The 23,515-nt window shown below is 43.0% G+C and overlaps 3 protein-coding genes across 5 annotated transcripts; 2 read left to right on the top strand and 1 right to left on the bottom strand.

Annotated features, from left to right (window-relative positions):
- Window positions 1-256: 256 nt before the first annotated feature.
- LOC117401342 (coatomer subunit epsilon-like) lies at window positions 257-5,403 on the bottom strand. The gene is made up of 10 exons (XM_059014191.1): window positions 5,250-5,403; window positions 4,576-4,638; window positions 4,113-4,213; window positions 3,661-3,813; window positions 3,172-3,225; window positions 2,759-2,840; window positions 2,011-2,166; window positions 1,513-1,581; window positions 1,231-1,305; window positions 257-724 (listed from the first exon to the last, which is right to left on the bottom strand). The coding sequence occupies exons 1-10, from the start codon at window positions 5,352-5,354 to the stop codon at window positions 677-679; spliced, it is 906 nt and encodes a 301-aa protein (XP_058870174.1). The 5' UTR covers window positions 5,355-5,403; the 3' UTR covers window positions 257-676.
- A 1,382-nt stretch (window positions 5,404-6,785) lies between these two features.
- On the top strand, window positions 6,786-16,756 carry LOC117428949 (tumor necrosis factor alpha-induced protein 8-like protein 1). Of its 3 annotated transcripts, none has more exons than XM_034001810.3 (2): window positions 6,786-7,141; window positions 14,442-16,756. In XM_034001810.3, the coding sequence occupies exon 2, from the start codon at window positions 14,447-14,449 to the stop codon at window positions 15,005-15,007; it is 561 nt and encodes a 186-aa protein (XP_033857701.2). In that variant the 5' UTR covers window positions 6,786-7,141; window positions 14,442-14,446; the 3' UTR covers window positions 15,008-16,756. The 3 variants fall into 3 exon arrangements, with proteins under 3 accessions (XP_033857701.2, XP_033857702.2, XP_033857700.2); XM_034001811.3 differs by lacking the exon at window positions 6,786-7,141 and adding an exon at window positions 7,208-7,356; XM_034001809.3 differs by lacking the exon at window positions 6,786-7,141 and adding an exon at window positions 11,570-11,700.
- Window positions 16,757-16,909: 153 nt separating this feature from the next.
- On the top strand, window positions 16,910-22,344 carry LOC117401231 (uncharacterized). Its single transcript, XM_034912168.2, has 2 exons — window positions 16,910-21,138; window positions 21,581-22,344. The coding sequence occupies exons 1-2, from the start codon at window positions 20,767-20,769 to the stop codon at window positions 22,187-22,189; spliced, it is 981 nt and encodes a 326-aa protein (XP_034768059.2). The 5' UTR covers window positions 16,910-20,766; the 3' UTR covers window positions 22,190-22,344.
- The last annotated feature ends 1,171 nt before the right edge of the window (window positions 22,345-23,515 follow it).

The following is a 23,515-nucleotide window of genomic DNA, read 5'->3' as shown; positions in this document are numbered from 1 at the left end:
TGATCAAACTACTGTGTATAAGCACAGACCCATCCCCACAGGAATCTTGGGTATGACATTAGACTGATACCGATGACTTATCAGGGTGGACTGGAGCCGCCCGAGTAGAATGTGGTTGGGTAGGACTCAAGCAGTCCCTCAGCATGGAGCTGCAAGCAGATTTCTCAGAGTTTGTGGTGTGGAAACTCATTAATAAACATCTGAATAGCAATTGTTTTTTTCATAATCTGGTAAAAAAACACACACAACAAACAGAACAAGTTGGCTTTTTATTGTTATTAATAATTAGAATAAACAAGGAATGCTTACGTTAAGGTATTCAGACATCTTACAGCATAGTCCTCTATAATGATGTTACCACTCAGAGATTAAAAAAAAAAAAAACACGGTGCAATTTTCCGGCACTATATACTTGCAGCCACAGCCCTGTATAGACTCTCTCCTGGTCTTGCACTATGTGTTTAAATAGAAATCTCCAATACATTAAACGTGACAAAACACTGAATTGTATTTTTTTTTTTTTAATTATTTATTCAATCAAATCAGCTCTTGAGTTATGAAAGAATTAAGAAAAAAAAAAATCCTTCGTGGAGCTCTGGGTTTTGCACACGTCCTGCTGTTGAATTTGGGAAGGGGTCCAATGCTGCACGCTTCAGGATGGGTAACCCCTGAATTCTCATGCACTGGGAGCGTACTGCATCGCTAACCGGTCAAACTCATTCTCCTGTTAGGCACAAAACAACAAGAGGATTGTCATAGGAGAGCTAGATATATGCATGCATGCATATTCTTACTGCAGTCTGCAAACATTTCAACATCATCTTTACTGCACTCTGTATTAAAGAGCAACATACCTCTGCAACAGATGTAAGAACACCAGTAAGAACATACAGCATTACATACATGTGGTATGTTTTTAATCCACAGGGGGAAAGGTTACTGGTTACACTCTGGTGTACCAGACTTGAGTATATGTGATTCCGAGAGGCAACAGGGGTGCTTTGAACATCTGATTGATTAAAATTCCCCAGGATTTGAGGATGGAAAGAACAAATATTATACAAAGTGCATCTAATTAACAATAAAAAAAATTTAAAAGATACGGTTACAACGCTGCTTTAAGAAGCTGAAATGTGTTGCAATGTTTTTTGTTTTTTGTTTGGAGCAGGCTGTTACCACTGCTGCAGCGTCAGCAGCACTCGGCACATGAAAGCGGTCTTCATCTCTTACCTTTGCCAGGTACTCTTTAAGAAAAGGGTGTCCCTTGTGTCCATCTTTCAGCTGAGAAAGGTAGCGGTTTGTTACCTAGACAGCAAATTGAACAAGTTATTGAGAGACGGCGCTACAAAGGCAGGAGACAGGACGTGCAGACTTGTACTGCACACGTTTATGATTAAATCAGAACATCAGTGTCTCTAAGCCCATCAGAAAGACTCCAGGTGTCTATAGAGAATCTGGAAACCCCCATACAGACTCTGATCACTGTGGTTATCACGGCATGTACGGTCTTACCTCTGTAGCCTTCCCGAGGTGCTGTGTCAGTACAATGAGGTTTATGAGAGTCTCAGGATGACTGCTGTCCTGCAAGAGAGAGAAGGTATTATACAACTGCATTGCCATATGCAAACAGGGAACCCACTGCACGTGGAACACAATCTCCCAACCAACACCCATGTACAGATTCAATACAAATCAGACAAGTGGCTCCTTAGATACAGCAAAAGTGCATATAGATCCTAACATACCCCTGCCCTAAAATGTCCACTTCATTTTTTTTATAACAAGGTTGTAAGGCGTTAATAAGGTGGGGTGAATAAATTACCCCCGGAAGGGGACACACACAAACAGGGATTAAGACAGAGTCAGAAATCCTGTGAACAAAATCGATCCTGAAACTAGACCCCATTGTTACCTTCCTATACAGAAATAAGCCCCCCCTGGTATATGAAGTGCAGGGTGTCAGTTGGGTGCTGTGACTGCGGCGTTAGGGACAGACCCTCGCACCCCTACCTTATCCAGTGCCTCCTGCAGCACCCCTTCTGCGTCCTCCCACTTGTTCTGTGCCATGTGGCAGACCGCCTGCCCGTTCAGCAGCAGCAGAGTCGGGGAGTACTTATCAGACATCTCCTGGAAGATGTAGTAGGCTTCCTGTAGCTTCTCACCTCCCTGGCAAACAAAGACTTATTGAAGGGCCCTGCATGATATGAAGACCAGCCCTCCATTAAGACTGTAAGTACTCAGAGGCTAATACAGTCGGATTAGAGGGATTCTTCTGGATTGCATTGACTGTGTCTGGCGTTATTTTGTTTGGACCTATGATGTAAAAAGTTAGGGTTGGGGAGTAAGGATGCTGTTTTCTTTACTAATAAATATCAGGGATGGAAATTAAGACTTATTGCAGACTTATTCCAGGCTGATTAGCCACAGTGTACAGGTAACAAGCTCATGTGTGCCTCTGACTAACAGTAAAACCAGGAATGGATCAAACCGCTATGCAACGGGAGTCTTATTTCCCATCCCTGAAATAATCAGAATTTCAATCCGCACAAGAGACTTTACAGTGCAAGATCACTGATCAGGCTCCGGTATATACCCCAGCATTAGCATGTACTAATACGGGGGAAAGCTCATGTCCGATCAGTGCTGAATCAAATGGTAATCTCAGTAACACGTTGCATTCCTCAGCTTTCACACTCACTGGACAATGCAAATTGTGAAGCAACAAGGGTCCCCTGTAACAGTCAGTAAAGACTCTTACCATCCCCAGGTTCACCCAGGCTGTGGCAAGCTGAGTCAGGGTAGCATCTTCATCCTGCTCCTGCATCTTCTTCAGCTCCTTGCTGCAAAAAAACAAAACAAACAGATTATATAATGAATTACACACTTACAGGTTAAAAACACAAACTCAAGTTTATTCATTTGATCATGTAGAAGGGTCGTTCTTCAAATAAAAACATTTAAACAAATAAAAGACAGCTTTATAAAACTTCAACAATGCTGCATATCGTACCGTGCAAATTAACAAGCACTGCTAGCATGCATTTAAAAAGTTATTTTAAAATGTGTTACAGTGATGATTTAACTTGAACAGGGAGATATTTTTTTATTAATGAGCTTTCTTTGCTTCAGTTGAGCCAAGCTAGCATCCGACTTCACCCAGAATGAACTTACCGTGCCAAATCAAGCCTGTCGAGCTTCAGCAATACCTGTATCGTCATTGCCATGCTGAAAGAAGAGAACAAAAGAATTAAGATTTAATAGTCATGGCCCATTGTTCCCCAGCCCTCCCCATCCGTGACTCTCTAGCGACACCTGCAGGTAGATGCAAGAATGGAGCAGCAGAGTAATGTCATGGGGACAATCCTTGCACAGGCTTTTGCAGATCACAGCTTGAATGCAACGGACAGCAAGATCATTTCATGAAAACATCTACAACAGGGGTGGCCAAAGTGAACCCTTCCTTCATGGCCTTTGTTCCAACCCTGTTCTAAATTGTCTAATTGAATCCAATTAAACCTCCACCCAGACCCTGAAGTAGTTAATTCATCTGCTAAACCTGGAGTGGATCTCCAGGACCGTGATTGGACACCCCTGGTTCTACACGCCTGCTGCCCTTGTCAGAAGCCTCTACTGAACACAGTTCAATATACAGCCACTTACCACTCCAAGCTCTCTCCCTGGTGCAGCGTGCGCAGGGCTGCGTCAGTGTTGGAGTCGTGGAAGTAAATCGAAGCCGCCATCAGCAAGAACGAGGTGTTGGAAACATCAACGCTCTTCCCCATCCTCTTATCCAGCTCGGCCACAATGGCGTCTCTGGAATTATTACAATTAGAACAGATCTGCTCTGAAAGAGTCACGTTATGAAGCTGACTACCTTGCAGATAATAAAGACTCACTGTTGCATAGCAGTTTCACCCAGTCCAGGTTTCAACATGAGCTTGATTAGCCACAGCGTACGGGTAGCAAGCTCAGTTGTGTCTTATTAAAATCATAGTAAAACCAGGAATGGATCACACTGCTTTGCAAAGGGAGTCTTATTTCCAACCCTCTAGTGGTTTCTTATTAGTTATACATTTAATGTATGTGCACACATACCACAGAACAAGTCTCACCTTTTGGCCTCATTAGAAAGATATTCTGCAAACATTCGGACAGCCTGAAGTTCCGCTGAAGAGCTTGGTTTGACATCATCCAGCACGACACCGTATTTTCTCTGCATAAAATTCACACACAATACAGTTAATAAAGTCACTTACTTACTCCTCGTCATATTCAAAGAGAAATAACACATCGAGTAAATGGAACAAATGACCTTAACAGTTCACTGGTCTATTCTGGCATGTCCAAGGCCTTGTCCTTTAAGCAGAGCGGTCCTCTTTAATATTAAATGTGATACAACTCTCCTACAATCATATGGCACAATACATGGTTCTAGTTTGTTCTGTTCAGGTAAGTATTTCTAAAAGACCAGAAGCCATTGAACAATATGGGAAGGTGCAACTTTTAAAACAGTATCTGTTAGTTATTTTTTTTTATGATACAGAAGTGTAGTGGAAGAGGCTGTGCAGTACCTACCTGGGCAATGTAAGCTCTGTACAAAAATACATCTCTCTCGACTTCTTTCTCAGGACTTGATGGCTGAAAAAAAAAAAAATTAACTATTACAGCAACGATAGAAGCAATCCTGGAAGCACGACTTCAGCTGCATGCTTCTTCATCTGGGGTCGTTGTTTCCTCGGATCTTGAAGTTGCATTCCACTGAGTTGTTCTGAGAGGTTACTGATATAACAGGGAGAGCAATGAGACGGTTTTACTGTGATTTGAATAAGACTCCCCTGAGCTCGTTACCTGTACACTGTGGCTAATCAAACTCCAAGTAAAACCTGCAACGGGTGAAACTGCTGTGCAATAGGAGTCTTATTCCCATCCCTGTGATAATAATAATAATAATATTAATACTATAGTGATACCGGTAGCAATCAAAAACGAAACAGACAGCAGTTCCAGCTCATTAAAAAATAAAGGAATTCATATCAATGTTTCGCTAACCATCCGCTTCAATAAACTGCCGCTCTACCAGATGATCAGTCACCAGGCGGAATGTACGAAACGGATTTAAGTTTTTCTTTCTGTGTTTTTCATAAACAGCCAATCAATCGCTCCCGAGTAATGAGCGACGGGCCTGTAGCTTTTAACCAAGTCTAAGAAACACTGGTCGCTGATATTAGTCGCTTCCATTGGTACTTTACCTTGATTTTCTGTGCCTCGTTGATGCATTGCTGGTAGCTGCCGATATAATAGGAATTTTTCACATCAAATAGCTCGTCAATTTCACTCTGTTGGTGGGACGCCATGTTGACTGAATGCAGTAACTTCCTGAACACGTAGCAACAACTACGTCACCGCCGAACTCAAAGCCACGTGGTACCCTACCTATATCAGAGCGCTATGACTTCTGGGCAATGTAGTTTTTAAGTCCTTGGACGAGTCCTTTTTGTTTAAGTCAGTTTATAATAAACGGCACGCACAGCAAGTGTCAAGCGCTCCCTGCAGCATATTGAGCACATCACTCCCACCTGCTGGACGATTAGCGCATTACACTTGCATTTATATATGTCCTAATGCAGGGGTTCTGAACCCAGGTCTGGGGGACCCCCTGTGTCTGCTGGTTTTCATTTCAACCGAGCTCTCAATGAGCTAACTATACCCTTAGTTAAACTGATAATGTGCTTAAATTGACCTTTTTACTTGTTTTCAGCGCTTAAACGGTTGCAGTTTTTCTATGTATTGCTGCAAATCTGCGCTGGATTAGCTGTAATTGTGTCAATACACTGTTATTACCGCTAAAGTCGTTTTAATGGCGCGGTGGAAAACGAACACGTTTTGAAACCTCAATCTGGAAAGGCGTTAGGAAATGCCGCACTACCCCGAAGCTCTTTTTTATTCATTGAACGGATTCCGGCCCGGGATGGAACAGCGATTATGTCAGGACCAGTGACGGGAAACTAGATATTTTAGGAAACTATGGGAACCCACGTCACGCGCTTTGCAATCGTTAACCCATCTGAACAAAAATGTGTATCGCATTTAAATACTAGCTGGCCTGTACATTGTATTAACTGCGTGCCATTATCGAAACATGACAATTCACATTTCTACAGCGCCTTTCATCACAAGGATCCCGCTTCACACACACACACACACACACACACACACACACACACACACACACACACACACACACACACTCAAAAAAAGAATCTTGTAAGCGTCTCCAAATAACTAAGTATCTAACTTCTCACTGGTCACTATTTTAAATATGATCCAGGATTAATGCTAAGCATCCCGTTGACAAGCGCTGCTGGGATTCTAGACTGGCTCCATGTGCCAAATTGAAATTCTTTTCATTCTAGAACGGTTCAAGGCCTCTGCACGGTTTTAGAATCGGTCTCTAACATGCATGGGATTATCCATTTGGGTTTATTTTTTTAGAACAATCAGAGAATTGCGATCTAACCGATTTGCACAAACAAAATGACAGAGGTGTATTTTACATATCCTCTCGTGTTCCTATTTTACATGTGCGCTGCCCCTCATTGTTTTGCTATTGTAAATTTCCTTTGGGAAACAATAGACTCGGGGGTTTTGAGGGATAATTGCTGGAAATGTGGGCCGGGGTAATGGAAAAAGAGGGTGTCACCTAACCTTTGTTCTGATCAGCCAATTGGCCCGTTTCAAGGCAGACCCGAGGGTTTTTATTGGCTAGCTTCGATGTCAACCAAACCGCCACGCTCCCACTTTCCAGTCCCTCCTCAAATTTGAAACTTTTTATCCGGGAGTCAAGTTTCAAGCGCTTGTAACCGATCCCTGAAAAAAAAAAAACATCCTTCAATTATTTACACTGGTGTTTACCTGAGGCAGCTTCAGAGTGGGCACGACAGGACTTGAATTGAAAGAACCGGGGAATTATTTGGGACAAAGAAGGATTCGATTGGAATAAATGTCCCGTCCGATCACGATGCAGATTCGGGAGTTTTGCATCGAATAAAGTTTGAAAAAAAGTATCACAAACGAGTGTAACTGAGCGGAGTTTACTGTTTGCAGACGCTAGTGTCCGGTGGAGAGGGAAGCACACACAAAGGTAGGAAATGAGTCATTTAAAACAAACAGTGAGATATTTAGGAGTGGTATAAGTCCATTTAAAACAGAAATAAAGAAAGAAAGAAATGGCAGCGTCGGATTTAAACGTATAAAGAACTGGAAGAAAATACTAGCTCCGTACTCAAGACTAATAATAATTGCCTCGTCAGGGGAGGCGTATCCACGCGAAGAGATTTCAATTTTAAAACGTCAAAGGTTAGTCTTACATCGATGAAATGGTAGCCGTGTCAGTCCAGAGATGATAAGACACAGAGAAGGAGATGTGATCGCGTTTATTGCACTAACTAAACCATAATCAATAACACGCTTTCAAGATCTCAAAGGTCTCTTCTTCCAACTTTCACCCGAAGAAACCTTTCGAGGTCTTGAACGCTTGTGATAAAAGGATAGTCCGGAATTCTGGTCAATTATTTGTTTAGTTTTTTTTTGTTTAAAAATTGAATTTCTGATCAAATGAATAAGTAACTACGTGGATGTATTAATAGATGGTGTCAGGGGCTTTAATATGACAGCTGTCATTCCATCACGGTCACCTACGCGTGGCGACACGAGCGTGTTTGACACCAGATATCGAGAGAGAGTATTCTAGCCGATAAAATTAGCATTTCAAAAAAAAAAAAAAATTGTAAGATTTTGTTACATGGAAACATTGAGGTGTGTAAGACAAAAATGCCATGAATAATAATAGGAATCGCATTTTTTACATTTTAGCTAGTTATATGAGTATTTTTTGCAGGGATTGAAATAAGACACCGCTTGCTTAGCAGTTTGATCCATTCCTGGTTTTACTGCGAGTTTAGTAACACACACTTGAGCTTGTTACCTATAGACTCTGGCTAATGAAGCTGGTACTAAAATCTGGAATGGCTGAAGCTGCTATGCAGTAGGAGTCTTATTGCCATCCCTGTTGTGGTGTGTTATAAAATATAAATCAAAGTCACCTTTAATGACGATATCAACTGCAATAATTTGTGTTCTGTATCTTTGTGTGTATATAATTTGTGTTCGACATTTAGTTGAAAAGTCCCATGTCTTAGGCTGGTGTCGCTTACTAATACCTTACATAATATATTTTATTACACACACTAACAATGAGTTGCAGTATTGCCAATATCCTGATTCAGGAACTAGAGGCGTAGTCCAAACAAACTTAGCAAACGGATGAAGTCGGAGAAACGACGTTTTAAAGTCGTGAGTCTTTGACTACAAAACAGCAGACGAGAACAAGACTTTGAAAAATAACATCGGCTGAATAGGTACAGTATTTTTTTGCTGTTGTCTTGTTATGAATTTTAAAAGAGACACTGTGTTAATCGTACATGCTAATACATCTTTTAAAATAACGGTAACAGTAAAAATAATGCACAAGCAATCCACTAAGCATATTTCCATTGCATTATTATATAGGCTATTTGTTTATTTAGGTATGCTTATACAGTATTATGGTTTAAATTGGGGGTCAATTGTAAATAAGCTAGAATTGTATGAACATAACTTTACAGAGCCTAATCATAACATACCGGTAACAGTGAATATGTTTTACACACGAGTTTGTTACCTGACAGGTGTGGTGAGTGACAGATTGAAGAGCTCAGTGATTGGTTCTCGGGGAGTTCAACCAGTCAACACAATTCACATGGGCGGGGCAGGTCTGGCCTGGCTGTCGCCTTGGCAACGCCTAACAAAAAGTGACACGCGTTGTGAAACTTTTGTCGAGGTCGAGAATGGTTGTTTACTACAATCAATACAATAAATAAATAAACAAAAAAATAAATAAAACTACTGAGAAATCGACACGGTTAAAATTGCTGTTTGTTAGACCTTTTTTTTTGCAATTAGCTTTTTTTTTTTTTTTTCAATTTTTTTGTTTAAGGACGATGCTCCTTTCTAGTTTGTTCTAGTTAGCAAATTAAACGGCGAGAAGTTAATTCGCCGTGATAAATGTCGAAGCCTGAAAAACATTCCTTTGGAGGAGTGTAAAAGAAAGCGCAATATCTATATTTAGACTTAGTATTTACTGTACCCTGGGCAACCCTTTCACTCAGGAGATAAAATCTTGTTGCCTTAAAACAAACTCAACAAGCATACCATGATAAGTTCTGAGACAGGATATCCAAACTGAAGTTAAGATCAGACTACATACTGCTGTTTTTAGCGAATGTTTCTGTAATGTCTGGTTAGCAACTGGGTAAGATAAGAAGCAAGGTAGTAAATTGTCCTGGAGTGTGTCAGCTGGATACATCAGCATTGTTTTATGGCTGGGAGCTTCCCTGTCATTGCTTGCTCCTGATAGTTGCACAGCTGTCTGTTGCATGGCAATACGAGTCTGCATTTTACTGGGAGATGAATTAATTAGTCAGGCCTGAGATTCATTTACAAAACAAATTCAGGGTGGCCAAGCTCAAACACTGCTGCAGTGCGTCCCTGAACCGATTCAATACGGTATGTCTTATTGTTAGGAAGTACAACACGCAGGAGATCATTATGAGATCGCCTCACAGTGCTCAGTAATCAATGGTGCCAGGCAGTTGAAAGCAATAGATTATGGTTCATACTGTAACCCAGCTTTTGCATGCAGTTATAAATAGACTACATTCTTGCATGATCCTGGAGTTTTATCATGCCTCCTTATCTGAAACGTTTACTTGTGGTTTATTTTTGGGGGGCCCCTGGGGGTCCTTGAGATGGTTTCAAGGGGGTGCAACATCTACAAAAATGCTCTTTTTTTTTCCTATAAAGCAATGCTCCCCACAAGGGCTGCTGTTCGCGTGGGTGCCTGGGGTTACTTTGAATGTAACATTGACGTCAGCTGGTGCCTGTGCTAACAATATGCACCATTATGCATCAAAAGGGTGTGACTGTCAGGAGAACAAAGCAGGCAATTGCAGTATATTAATGCACTTTATATTTCCAACGTTTTTTAAAATTTAAACAAATAAATAAATGCAGGGTTTCTGCCCATGTATGCTTTTCCAGTAGAAGTTCATGATATTTCTTCTCTCCCCTGCATAAGCAGGAGGCTGTGTGGTCCAATGGTTAAAGAACTGGGCTTGTAACCAGGAGGTCCCCGGTTCAAATCCCACCTCAACCACTGACTCATTGTGTGACCCGGAGCAAGTCACTTAACCTCCTTGTGCTCCGTCTTTCAGGTGAGACGTAGTTGTAAGTGACTTTGCAGCTGATGCATAGTTCACACACCCTAGTCTCTGTAAGTCGCCTTGGATAAAGGCATTTGCTAAATTAAACAAATAATAATAATAATATAATTACCGCTCCTGCTTTCCTTTACAGGTTTATGCTGCATTTGCAGTCAGACACAGTACTCAGCACAGTAATTATGGAGCGGTTTCTCAAATGTCAGAGAAATGACAAAAGGTGTCAAAATCAACATTGCGGGGTGGTGGAGGGGGTGGGGTCTTCAGTCAGGATGCGTAAGGTCATGCTGGGCCTCGAGCCTAGAAAGTTTGGGAACCCGTAGTTTTCTTGTTACAAGATGTTTGAAGTTAATGCTTTTGGATTTATTTGAGGTTTCTGAATGCCAGGTTTGCCTAATGAGCGCTCTAAACAGGCTGAGACAGTCAGCCAGGTGTGTAATTGTCAGTGAAGCTCCTGTCTGTCTATGATTCTGCCTAACTTTTTTTCTCATTGTTACAGTATAGTAAATTATTAATATACGAAGAATGTGTTCAGCCCTTTAGCATTAATAATGAATCTTCCTGGAGGTGAAAAAAACTCAAGACAACAGCAGCATGGCCAAATTCAGGAGCGAAAGACTATATTAAAACAGACAGCTGTGTTTGTGTTGCAATTACAGGAGGTGCTTAAAAGATGTACACGAATTGCTTTATATGCAGTCGTCTTATTTTCGTACAGCACACGCATTGGAAATACGTTTCATAAATGCCCTTGTCGCATCTGTCTGCTGTTTAAGACAGGGGTGGGCGTGTGTGTGTGTGTTGGTGAGGTGGGTGCGATTCTCAAGCACTTTGATATGTAAATATGCTTCACTTCAGTTCCAGATCATTAGGACCAGATAGTGAATTTAGATTTAATGACTTTTAATATATTTGTAAGTGTTCGGTGGCTGCCTCTAATCACGTTGAGAGTGTATTTTCTCTTGCACTCTTTGTATGACACAGCAATGTTGAGAAATGCACTCTCAACTTGATTAGAGGCTGCCACGGAGCACTGACACATGCTATATTACTGCGTGTAATAATTTGCTACTGGAAGGTTTTTGTGAAGTGCGGCATTCCGATTAGGAATTGCTGGTTGCGATTCTACAGTATTGTGAATATGCAGTGTAGGTGTGGCTGTGACTGCCTGGTGATGACATCATTCCAGGTGCATCCGTCCCCTTTACCTGCCTGGCTGAGACCAGGGCAGGCAGTCTGCTCTCTGTCACTCTCTGTCACTCACTGAGGCACAGCTACAGCCGTGTGACACCACAGCTCCTTTCAAATCCATCCAGTTTAGTTTACAAATTAAATAAATAAATAGCCATGGAAGAGGTGGATGTGGACTCGGATCTCCTGGACGGTGAGTAAGTTTAATGAAGGTTTAAATACTAAAAGATTAGAAGATTCAATGACATTCACATTTCTTTCATTGAATGTAATCTGTGTTTTATAATTAGAGATTAAATACAACTTAAAGGTGTTTTTTATTATTATTTTTATTTTGCTGCAGTCCAAAAAGCAAATGCTTCCACCTGTGTCAGTGTTCTTACTCAGATATGAAAGTTGTTGAAAAAGGATTATTTTTGAGCTGCGGTGCTAATGCAATAGATCCAGTTGACTGTGTCCTGAGCTCCTGATGGACAGGGTCGGTGTGGGTTCATCTTTTCTCTTTTGGTTCTTTGACAGCCCCTATTAAAAAGGTCACTGTTTCAATAGGAGTGTAGCTTTGAAAGGCAGCAGCTGCTAGTCCAGATCAGTCTGATGTCTCTGTTTGACTGCAGTGCAGCAGTTTCTATTCTCTCATGTTATAAAGCCTATGGGCTTGTCTGCAGCGCTCTACCTCATGCAACAAGCAGCGCAGCGTGGCTGGAAGCTGTAATCAAAATAAAAAAAAACGTTTGCATTCTCTGCAATCTTCAGAGTCTTTTATAATTTGTATTTTAGGGCTAAAAAGGTTTTAAGTAATGTACCTTTCGAATTAAAATTTAATTAAATATGTGCTGATTTATTTATTTATTTTGTTAATGTTTTGCACTGTAGTAAAAGCTTTGCAAAGTTAAGTAAAGGATGTTACGGGATGGCATAGCAAATAAATGGTAAAGCATTTTTTTTTTTTTTTAAAACAAATACTGCATGGGAAAAGCATGCACATTCACCATGGCAGACGTCTACAAGGAAATAATAATTGTGCAGAGGCTCCGGTAACCTGGTGCAAATATTTGAGAGGTTCCGATTGAGAGACATAGAGACAATTCGGACTCCGCCTGGCCCTTGGCTCCCATTCGCTACTGCGTGCCGGGATGCATTCCAGAGATTCCAGTCTTGACTTGTCCTGGGAAAGCAGGGAGCCAGCCCTCAAGTACAGGCAGAGCACAGGAAGCTCTGGAAGAGTGATGAAGAAAAAGCTATTTAAACTGCAGCCACGCTGCCCTTTGGAGATGCAATGTAAGAGGAGAAGATGTTTGTTTAAATCCTAGGAGCATAGTCCTCCTATAAAGTGCCCTTTTAATTTTAATTTTGAATATTCATCGCCCCCAAACTCACTGCTATAAAATGCAAACTATTACTTTGCTGTGCTGTTTTAAACCGTGACGTCAGAACTGCAGTGGCCTGGGAGAATTCAACGACACAAAACTGTGCTTATTCTGACAGTTTGTGTGTGTCTGTGTGCAGCTATGGCCAAACATTTTCCATCACTACAAAATGATTTTGCAAAAGTCGACCGGAAGCCATAATAGTAGTATAGTATTTCATGTTGGATTTTGAAATGCCACATCTTTTTAATTTGCCAGTTTTTCATTAAGTATATGGAAAACTACAAGTGGTAACGTTATTCAGCAGGTTTCATTCTACTTTATGAAGCAAAATTAGTACATTCTATAGGGTTATGCAAAACTTTTGGCCATAGCTGTATATGTCAAAAGCCCTCACATACTGTATACAGTGTTATGCATGGTCTGTCTTCTCATGAGACGGGCCAGTGAAACGGTGTTATGGGGGAAAATGAGAGCCATGTGTATACTGCTGTATGAGGGGCTTTTTTTATAAAGGCAACTGCTCAGCTAAACTGTGACCAGCCTAATGACCTGCAGACTCGGCACACGCAGTGGGCTTCGAACAGAGGACCCCTTCTCTGCAAGCCTGCAGTCGTCTCACCTACCCCCCCCTCCCCCCCAGAGCTGGGAGCTTATTTGCCAATCAGAGACCAGGATCTGCCAAATCTGCACAAGAGGAAATGCAAAAATAGCCCAGCCCAGTTCAGAGAATTGCTAGCAGTGACAGAGAGGCATTGTACTTCTCCTCTTAGATAAGAGAGAGACTGGATCCTGCTCTCTATAGTGGTCATTGTGTTCCTCACGGTGATATGAGACACACACACTCCCACACACACACCGCTGGAGACAATGATGACTTTGCATACCTAACAGTCCTGTCTGTCACAACTGCAGTTTGTGGGCTTGTGAAATAAACCATGGCATTGTCACCTAAGGTCACAGTTTTGCATGTTTGTTTAGGTAAATCATTCTCAAATAAGCCTCCCTGTTACTTGATTGATCACCCAGCAGCCAGTTAAATCCAGCCAGCACTGCAGGAATGCCATTTTCATGCTAGAATAAAATACAGAGCTGGCAGTCTTCACCTCTGGTACCTAGGTCAGGGAATTTAACTCAATGCGTTGAATGCAACTGACTGCTGGTTTTAAATAGGCATAGGGGCTGGATCATTCATTAGTTGTGCTTTGCTGCTAGTAGAAGCTAGGGGTGTAACAAATCATTGTGCTTCGATGAATCAGGATACTTTCTTAATGTGATATAGCATAAGACCAAAAACACCAAGACGAAAAAGTTATTCTATGCTAGAGCTCTCCACACTGTCCCAAGGTCACCATCTTCCTTCATCTCTCTGCCTTCCCCTATAGAGAGCATGGTCCCCTTCAGCACTAGGAACCTGGCCCTCCTGGGTTAGGGTTAGAGTTAAAAAAGTGATAGATCTCTCAACGCTACGATCTAGTGATCTAGTGTTCTCATGTCACAGTGTTGATGTATCTCTCCACACTGTCCCAGTCTCACCATCTTCCTTCATCTCTGCCTTCCCCCATAGACAGCATGGACACCTTCAGCACTAAGAACCTGGCCCTGCAGGCGCAGAAGAAGCTGATGAGCAAGATGGCGACCAAGTCGGTGGCCCACATGTTCATCGACGACACCAGCAGCGAGGTCCTGGACGAGCTGTACCGCGTGGCCAAGGAGTACACGCGGAACCGCAAGGAGGCGCAGAAGGTTATCAAGAACCTCATCAAGACGGTGGTGAAGCTGGGCGTGCTCTACCGCAACAACCAGTTCAACGGGGAGGAGCTGGCCCTGGTGGAGCGCTTCCGCAGGAAGGTCCACACCCTGGCCATGACGGCGGTCAGCTTCCACCAGATCGAGTTCACCTTCGACCGCCGCGTCCTCTCCGCCATGCTCAACGACTGCAGGGAGCTCCTGCATCAAGCCATCAACCGCCACCTGACCGGCAAGTCCCACGCCAGGGTCAACCACGTCTTCAACCTCTTCGCAGACTGCGACTTCCTGGCTGCCCTCTACGGGCCCTCGGAGGTCTACCGGCCGCACCTGCAGAAGATCTGCGAGGGCATCAACAAAATGCTGGACGATGGTAACCTCTGACCTTCTCAACGTCCGTTCCCTGTTTCGAACAGGGATGGAAATGAGACTCCTGTTGCGTAGCAGTTTCACCCATTCCAAGTTCGACTATGAGCTTGATTAGCCACAGCGTGGAGGTAACGAGCTCAGATGTGTCTTATTAAACTCATAGTGAAACCGGGAATGGATCAAACTGCTATGCAATGAGTCTTATTTCCATCCCTGACATAGGGGCTGATACTGAGTTTTTTGTGCAAGTGATAAATTAAGACTTAAATTGCAGAACATCATTCAAAGGAGACTAGAAAAGAAGACGTGACATTTGTTTTCCACTTTGGGGAGGGCTGGTTTTTACTATAAGTCCCAAAGACTGACCTACCAAACAAAGTCAAGTGCATTAAACACAACAGAACAAGCCCTCCACAATTGTAACGTTCTCTCAACCAAAGAAATGGGACGGGATGGACATAAGTCATGGTCATTTATATTTATGGTTTGAAAATGACAGATCTGCCATTCAGGAAAACTAACTATTGTGAATGCAGTTAGTTCAGGATGCAGGGGATGACTCTTCTGGCAATATAAGATATATATGACTGAGTGGCAGTGCTCTGTCCAGCACCTGGATTCCTTGAGGATTACCTGAGGCTGTTTATAGACATTAACAAGTCCAGGCACCAGGCACCTTGTACAGGTATACACGGCTGTGTGGCGACACCTGAACATGGTGATGTGTGCATCCCCAAACAGGCACCCCAGGGAAACGAGGACCTGTGCTGGTTATTGCTGCCGATCCTCTGCATACAATTATGCAGCCAAACATGTGCGTTTTATTGAAATGTTTTATTTTATGATGTATTGTTGCAATTTGAAACGCAATTGCAGTTGATTCCCGAGTAATTCACCACAACCACAAAAACCACCCCCAGTCCTGGTGAATCAGGGCTAAAATGGAAAAAAATAAATAAAACCGCACCGTGATGGGGAGGGTTTTTTATTCAGGCAGAGGTGAGCGTCCGTGTGATGTTGAGAAGAAAGCAGCGTGGATGTTTGCTCTGATGACAACGCAGTGAAATAAATTGCTGTTGCTGGATCGATCCCCCAGTCGACAAACACAGTTACGTTTCAAGATAAATTTGCAACAGAAGGCAGAAAAGAGTGAGAATGTTATAAACACCATCATCCGACTAATGTGATCTAGAACTGAAAACGAGTTTTTATCACTATCCAGCACATAATGTTAGTCTCGTTCTTTTTTTTTTCTCAAATGCAGTTTGTTTTGTTTATCTGAGTCGTGTGTGTGTGTGTGCCTGAACAGACTTGTACATTGCTGTCTCTGTTCTGCGTTCAAATTAATTCTCCTTTGCACCGCTACAAGGCGTACAGCCGAACCTCTGGGCAAAGAACAACCTCCAAGCCAAGCCTATCATCCAGTGTGAAGAAGAGAAGACAGTATCACCCTCACCCTCCATCTCTCAGACACAGTGATCTGTTGGCCAAGTGAACTGACGGAGGTGGCTGGGCATTCTCACAATAAAGAAAGTAGAAGCTGCTGGGGGTCCGTGACATACCCCCAGTATTGTACCTCTCCACGGTAACTGATACCCCATCCACACTACTGAAATAATACGCTGTAAGCACACATCATACCACGCGGTGGCCCTTCTCAATCAAACCTTTATATAGGGTAGAAAAAGGGGCGGCTGATTTGCCCGCTCTGTTGGTCAGGATTTTTCTACTCCCCTTTAAGGTGTTATTCATTCTGTTTTTGAATTCAGGCATAAAGAAACCTGTTTCCTTGTACAATGGGGAGGTTGGTGCCTACGTAATATAATATCTTTTTTTTATATTCTTAAATTAAGAATTCCATTTGGCTCAAAAGTACACCTGACAGAGGGAGGGGGGTAGAAAGTTTAGACCTTTTGTCTAGCCCTAATGCAGGTGCATTTTGTATTTTTGCCCCCAGAGGGGTGCATCTCAGGAAATATTGGGGGTAGGGCAGAGGTAAAACATATCAATCAATCAATCAATCAATCAATCAAGCTTTATTTTATATAGCGCCTTTCATAGTGGCCCACCATGGATACAAACTGGCTGCTGCATAGCAGTTCAAAACATTGACAAGCTAAATTAATATAGGATTAAACGCTCATACCACCCAGCAGCCCGCTCCACACATAAAGAAAAGTGACAGTCTGGTTATGGGGGTTATTTCTGTCTGTAAATATTAATGAGGTCTGATGCTGTCTTGTCTTTCAGAAGCACATTTGCGCCGGGTTTTAATCATTCTCAATGTTGTTATATTTGTTGATTATTGTTTTAAAATGTTTACGATGAAGGCAACGTTGATGTACAATTTGTTGTGTGCTTACTTTAAAAAAATATATATATATGTTTGTTATCTTTTTAAAAAAAAAACGTATTTTTGTGGGGTTTTTTTTATTGCTCACAAACTTCAGTCCAGGTCTTGTGTGCTCTTGACTGCCTCTCTGCATTCTGAAGTAAATCGCTCCAGATCCACCGTCATCGCGGTTTTATTCTAAAACTAAATCACAAAGACGGTAGGCAGCTTTTAAATACTGGAGCGCCGTACGAGGCGCTTGAACTAAATCGAGCTGTGGCATATCCCGGCTGGATGCTGATATTATAAATAAAGTAAAGGAAATGCACTGAGCTCCTTCCAACAGCAACTGATTGTCGCTAACACAATAATTCCATAAAACCTGTTGCGCTCTTCCGTCCGCTACATCCAGTGTGCAGTTTTGAAAGAAACACATTTTTCTCTATTTCTCTACAACAGCAAATTGCAGACCTACTGCCTGGGTCACTCTGTTAAACCTCAAGAGACAGGAAGGTTGCCAAAGGAGGCAAGGAACTGGTGAAGCAAGCAAGCAACCATGTGGCATAAATAATGAGTCTGAACAAATACTTCAGAATACCTGATTAAAATCAAGCTATTGTGTCCCAGTTTATAGTCTTTTAAAGAACCGGTCGTCATAGAAACATGGTTAGTTTTCCAAGCAATTTCAAGCAGCGGGATTTGTGTAATTGCTTGTGTCAATCAGGTATGAGAGTGTGTGTGTGTGGATATTAATTGAGAGTTTGAAATTACAGAGGAATAATGAACTGCGGACAGGACAGAGGAAATAAGTGGGGAGCCCATCAGCTAGCAAAACCACTCCAACTCTGCCATCGCTGCTCTCATTAACACCTAATTATCTGAGCTATTATAAGTTAACTAATAGGACCAGCCCTTAGCCTCACACTCACATTCTGTGCAGCACACATTGGAAACCATGTAGGTTACCTGCGTACACAGGTGTGCAAGATATAGATACTGCTATCAAACTTTCCAGCGTTATCGACACCTGATCTTTTGACTTCTCGCTGAACCAGTTTATCCGGTTTTGATGAACCTGCCCATGCATGTTTTTTCTATCAGATTATTTTCCACATGCTCTGGATCTAGGGTATAGTGACCTACCATTAGAATGCTGATGTCACAGGGTAGAGGCTGGCTGGGATTTGGGGACCGCCCCCACTGCATTGCCTTAACCGCTGTACAAAACCAGGCTCATTTGCAGGGGTGGTTCTAGAGTCTCGTCTCAGCTGACTGGGGTTAGAATCCATAACGGCAGTGCATCACACAAACACCTGCAACGTGAAGTACATATATCTATACTGTCTGCTGTAAACGACCACATTAAAGCAAATGACGAAGCAGCTGTGAACCAACAGTGGCCAATTTGGAATCCCTCAAGCCTTAATGGAATCATTGGCAAATAAACAACTCAAGCAGTTAGATCAGCCCTTGGTGGAGGAATGCACTTTTTACAGCACTGCTAACAGGGAGTCGCTGTGGAATTTTAAAACGTTTGTTTAAGATAATTGCTCCATTTGTATGGCATCTGTGTTTGTACAAGGCGAGGTGGTGTGGGTTTATCTCATTGTGCACATCTCAGATTAGTTTACTGCACCAATCAAATAGCCGTTCCCTAAATGTTTAGACCTAAGAGACAGCCTTGGAGTTGGTAGAGTATACAGTAACCACTTGAGTGACTCTGCTGGATTATTTCCAGAGGATTGTCAGCTAATGAGATGATAGTACATTAACTGTTGTGTTTTTTTTTAATGCCTTGGCTACGCTACGAGATACACGTTTCTACCAAGCAGAAAGACAGCTGGCCTCAAAGCTTGGATCTGGATTCACGGTTCTGTATACACTGCAGTACAGGTCACATTCCTGATAAATTAGGAAATGTTCCCCAGACGACCCCCTTGCCCCCTCCTGGCTTGTGCGTGCCAGCAGTGACCCTGCACAGGTTCAGTAATCTCCAGGACAATCCGATCGTGTCAAATCAGAAGCGCAGAGCAATCCCATCGAGAGAGGGGGGCTGTGTTATGCAACGGCTTCTATTCCTGTGCGTGTGTGTTTACTGAAATAAAGAATGAGACTTTGGAACAGCCGGGATAGTAAAATAATACCCTGGGGAATTCATCTCCTGTTTCTCTGAATTTCCTTAAAGAGTTGCTGCAAATGTGCTTTGACTTGCGCCTGCCATAGACACATGTTACATAGGCTAGATCAGACAGGGGCTCTATAAAAGTAAGAGACAGCGCCATCTAGTGATCTGCCATGTTGGAACTAATTTCATTTTTGTTTTATTGGAAATACACCCTTTGTGCACTAGAGGGCGCTGGCACTTGCTAATAGGAGGAGATGAAACACATTATACAGCACCAGAGGAATTAGACTAGTCTTTCTTAGCCTGCCCAGTACTTCCTGACCCTTAACCGATATCACAGGCCAGGTCTTCTGTGTGTTTGATTGCACAGCATCTGTTGTGAGCTTGGATGAGCTGTAATGGCTATTGCATATGGATACTACTGGTTTGCATGGGTATAGCAATTGGGTGGCACTCGTTCAACGACAGGCCCTTAAAGGGTAGCACTGTAACTCTCTGAACATCTTTACTAAACATCTGATGCGTTTTGATATTTACCTCTTACTATCGGATTTGAGCCCAACCAGTGAGAGGTCAGAACTCAGAGCTGAGCAACCGTTTTGACTAAAAGGACCCTGACAAGGTGACCCAGGAATTCTTACAATACAGTTAAACTACACCACACACAGCTTCAGCATTCGTGTTCTAGTGAAACAGGGTGCATGTTTAAACCCAGCATCATGTTGTTTTTGCAAAAAAACTAGAGTCCGTCGCTGGGGTTTTATTTTTGTGTTCTAACCTCAAGTGTTGCGCATGCTTTAAAAAAACAATGAGTTACAAAAACAAATATGGACAGGAGTAATCAGATCAGTGCTTCAGCTCAGAGCTCACGTGGGGGACACAGCGTCAGTGTGGGATTAAAGCAGGGACTTGATTGAAGGTACATGCAGAGAGAGAGAGAGTGTGGGAGGGAGAGAACGGAAAACAGTGAGGTACTTTGAGTGAGAAAAGAGCGGACACAGATCAGGGGGATACGTTGAGAAAGGACGGAGGGAAGCAGTGGAGAAACTGAATGAGAAAGAGAGAGAAGGAGGAGAAGGGCACCGAAGTAAGAGGAGACTGAGAAAATGAATGAGAGAAATGAAATATTCATTTAGATCCTTTGTTGAAAATGTTATTTCTCTTTTTTTTTTAAACTTAGTGCTGCATCCTGCAGCTTTGTCAATGCTAGGTGAGTCGTGGTGATAAACTGAATTCATTAGAGACAGGATGGAGGGAGAGAGGAGGGAGGAGAAAACATACAATTGATTCCAGTCTAGCAGTTTTGCTATCTGGACCATGTCTTCTCAGCCCAGACAATCAGAACCGGGATTTTTAGAAAAGAGCCACCAGAAACTACTGGACCTTATGGGGCAGAGCCTTCGGAGAGACCAACCCTTCATTGGAACGAATAGGCCTATTGAAGCAGGCGTTACTGGACAGAGGCATCAGACAAAACCGGGCTTCACTGGACCACACCGTCACAAACAGCAAGGATCTCCAAGACGGAAGCGTCAGACAGACCTGAATTTTAACAGACAAAGCGTTCAGACAGAACCGGGCTTCACTGGGCCGAAGTACCATTCAGTCCGGGATCAGATTAGCCGGGTGGTTCTGGATTTGGAGACAGTTCTGGGGGGACTGAAGCAGGTCCATCAGGAGATGAAGGAGGTAAGAGCTTCCGGCTGGAGTTGAATTATCACATGTAGGGGCGATGTGTGTAGGGACATGCATTGTAACGGATCCCCACCCTGACACACACACACACACACAGGTTTGCTGTTGTTGTAACTTCAGCACCTGATTCCTTGGACAGCGCCAATGCTCTTAGTGGAGTCCCTTTTGGCATTGCATCAGGATCTGCACATGATTACACAATCATCCTTAGTGCTGGTGTCTATTCCAGCAGCTGGAGCTGTATAGTACAAGGCTTCTCGATCCTGGTCCTGAGGACCCACTGTGTCTGCTGGTTTTCATTCCAACTGAGATCTCAATCAATTAACTGAACCCTTAATTGAACTAATAATTTGCTTAATTAGACCTTTTTACTTATTTTCAGCTGTTTGCTGATTTGTATTGAATTTAGATCCTCTTTCTTTCTGCCGTCCCACAGCTCGTCCAGCAAATAGACAAGCTGACCTCCAAGCTTGACCTGACAGGGGAGGAGTCCGGCAATGGTTACCGTAGCGACACCGTGACCAGCACCAGCAGCTCGAGCGGGGTCGTAGTGTCCAATAAGGCCGGCGGTCATCAGCAGCGGACAAAGCCAAAGGTGGCGGCGTCCTTTTCGACAACCAAACAACGTCAAGCAAAGCCTCCACCTGCACCCTTTCCAGTATTCAGAATGTCAAACAACTGTGGAGCAGACAGGCCTATCGTACCCACAATGGCACCAGCAGTCAGGAGAGACCTTCCGCCAACAGCCACCAGGGAGCGACTGCAGATGGAAGAACCAGTCTGGCTGCCGAGGCGACAGGGGAACGCGGGGGGCAGAGTCTCCCATCCTCTCTTGCAGGAGCGGCCAGGCTTCAGGTCCAGCATTACTGTCTATCCTGGGAGCTGCTCTGGGAGGCAAAAGCCACCATTCTGTCCTCCAAACGGAGAGGTTGTCAGGCTTCCCAGTGGCACAGCCTCAGCCCCAGCCAGCCGTTACCAGCTTCCCAGCTCCCTCATGAATCAACACTACCCCACCCCACGCAGGATCACCTCAACTGCAGTGTGAGGGGGGTGAACCACACAGTGGAAACTATACCAAGCCAGCCCGGCTCGGCTCCTGGCTAGTGGAAACGAGATAAGAGAGCCTGCCGACTAACGCCCAGGTGGGGAAGGACAGCTGCAGTCACCGCAGGAGACAGAGACGCTGACATCAGCTGGAGTGAAGAGGTAAAGGGGTGTATCAGGGATAGGACTGGACAGCCAGTTCCTGATTTCACTGCAAGTTTCATTCATTCATTAGCTACTGTAAACAAACCACAAGCTCAGTCAAACCTGGAATGGCTCAAACCACTCCGCTATGGGGATTCTACTTATCTGTGCAGTACTATTGGTGAAGCTCAATGCTGCCATCTACTGAGATCCCAGGGAAGTGCATTTGACGGTTTGCGTGGGGTGTTGGGGGAAAAAAAATATAACAATTGTATTCACTAGATGCAATAGGGTTAACCATTGGCTCACTGTGGTTGTTATTGTTGTCAGGACTATTGGTTTTGTGTTGCTTGTTGCTTCTCATCGCTGATCTGCTGCATTTGACCCCCAGCTGGTTTCTATAAATATTCTGGGAGACAGGCTGAGTGAGATACTCAGACGTAAAGCAGCACTTCAGACACCCACTCACCACACAGAACTAAGCAAAGAAATGCACATTAATTAGTCATCCCTATTCAGAGAGAAATGCTATTAAGATTGAATTTATTCAGATAGTTATTTTATAGTAAATGCATGTTTAAACGCAAGCTGTAATCTGAAATGCTGGAACCCACTCTCATTCTGGAGATGGGTTTGAACTAATGTATTGTATATAGTATTGTAGCAGCCATTTAAATGAGTGTATAAATGGACAGGATTAGCTAAAGCTCTGAACAGAAGACTGCGATTGAAGAATGAAGTAAAAGATGAAGAGTAGTAATTTTATAGGGAGCTGAAGTACTAGAGCTATTAACACAATTATGCCATTGTTTTCCCATCACCACTTAAACCACTTAGTGTTTGGCACCATAAAAGGCGGAGTGGTACTGAGTGAACCGTGCAGAGTAACAAAAATGTGATTGGTTCTGAATTAGTGAATACGCGCTGCTGCAGCTGAATTTGATAATGTACACTACAGAAGAATAAAGGAAACAAATGGATAACCACGATGCCTGAAGGTTTAAATAGAAAGGAACAGCAGATCGTTCCAACGATGAAGTAATAGATTTGAATAGAAATTAATTCAGGCTTTTGATGCCATGGCAACTACTCTACACTTTCTCTTGACAAAGGTATGTTAAAACATACCGAAAAACACTGGAATGAAAAGGCTGTCCTCCAATTACAGGGATTGCAGCCATAA

Source organism: Acipenser ruthenus, chromosome 47 (assembly GCF_902713425.1).
Source record: "Acipenser ruthenus chromosome 47, fAciRut3.2 maternal haplotype, whole genome shotgun sequence".
Taxonomy (NCBI): Eukaryota; Metazoa; Chordata; class Actinopteri; order Acipenseriformes; family Acipenseridae; genus Acipenser; species Acipenser ruthenus.
Note: the sequence above shows the minus strand (reverse complement) of the source record. Positions and strands in the feature narration are given on the sequence as shown.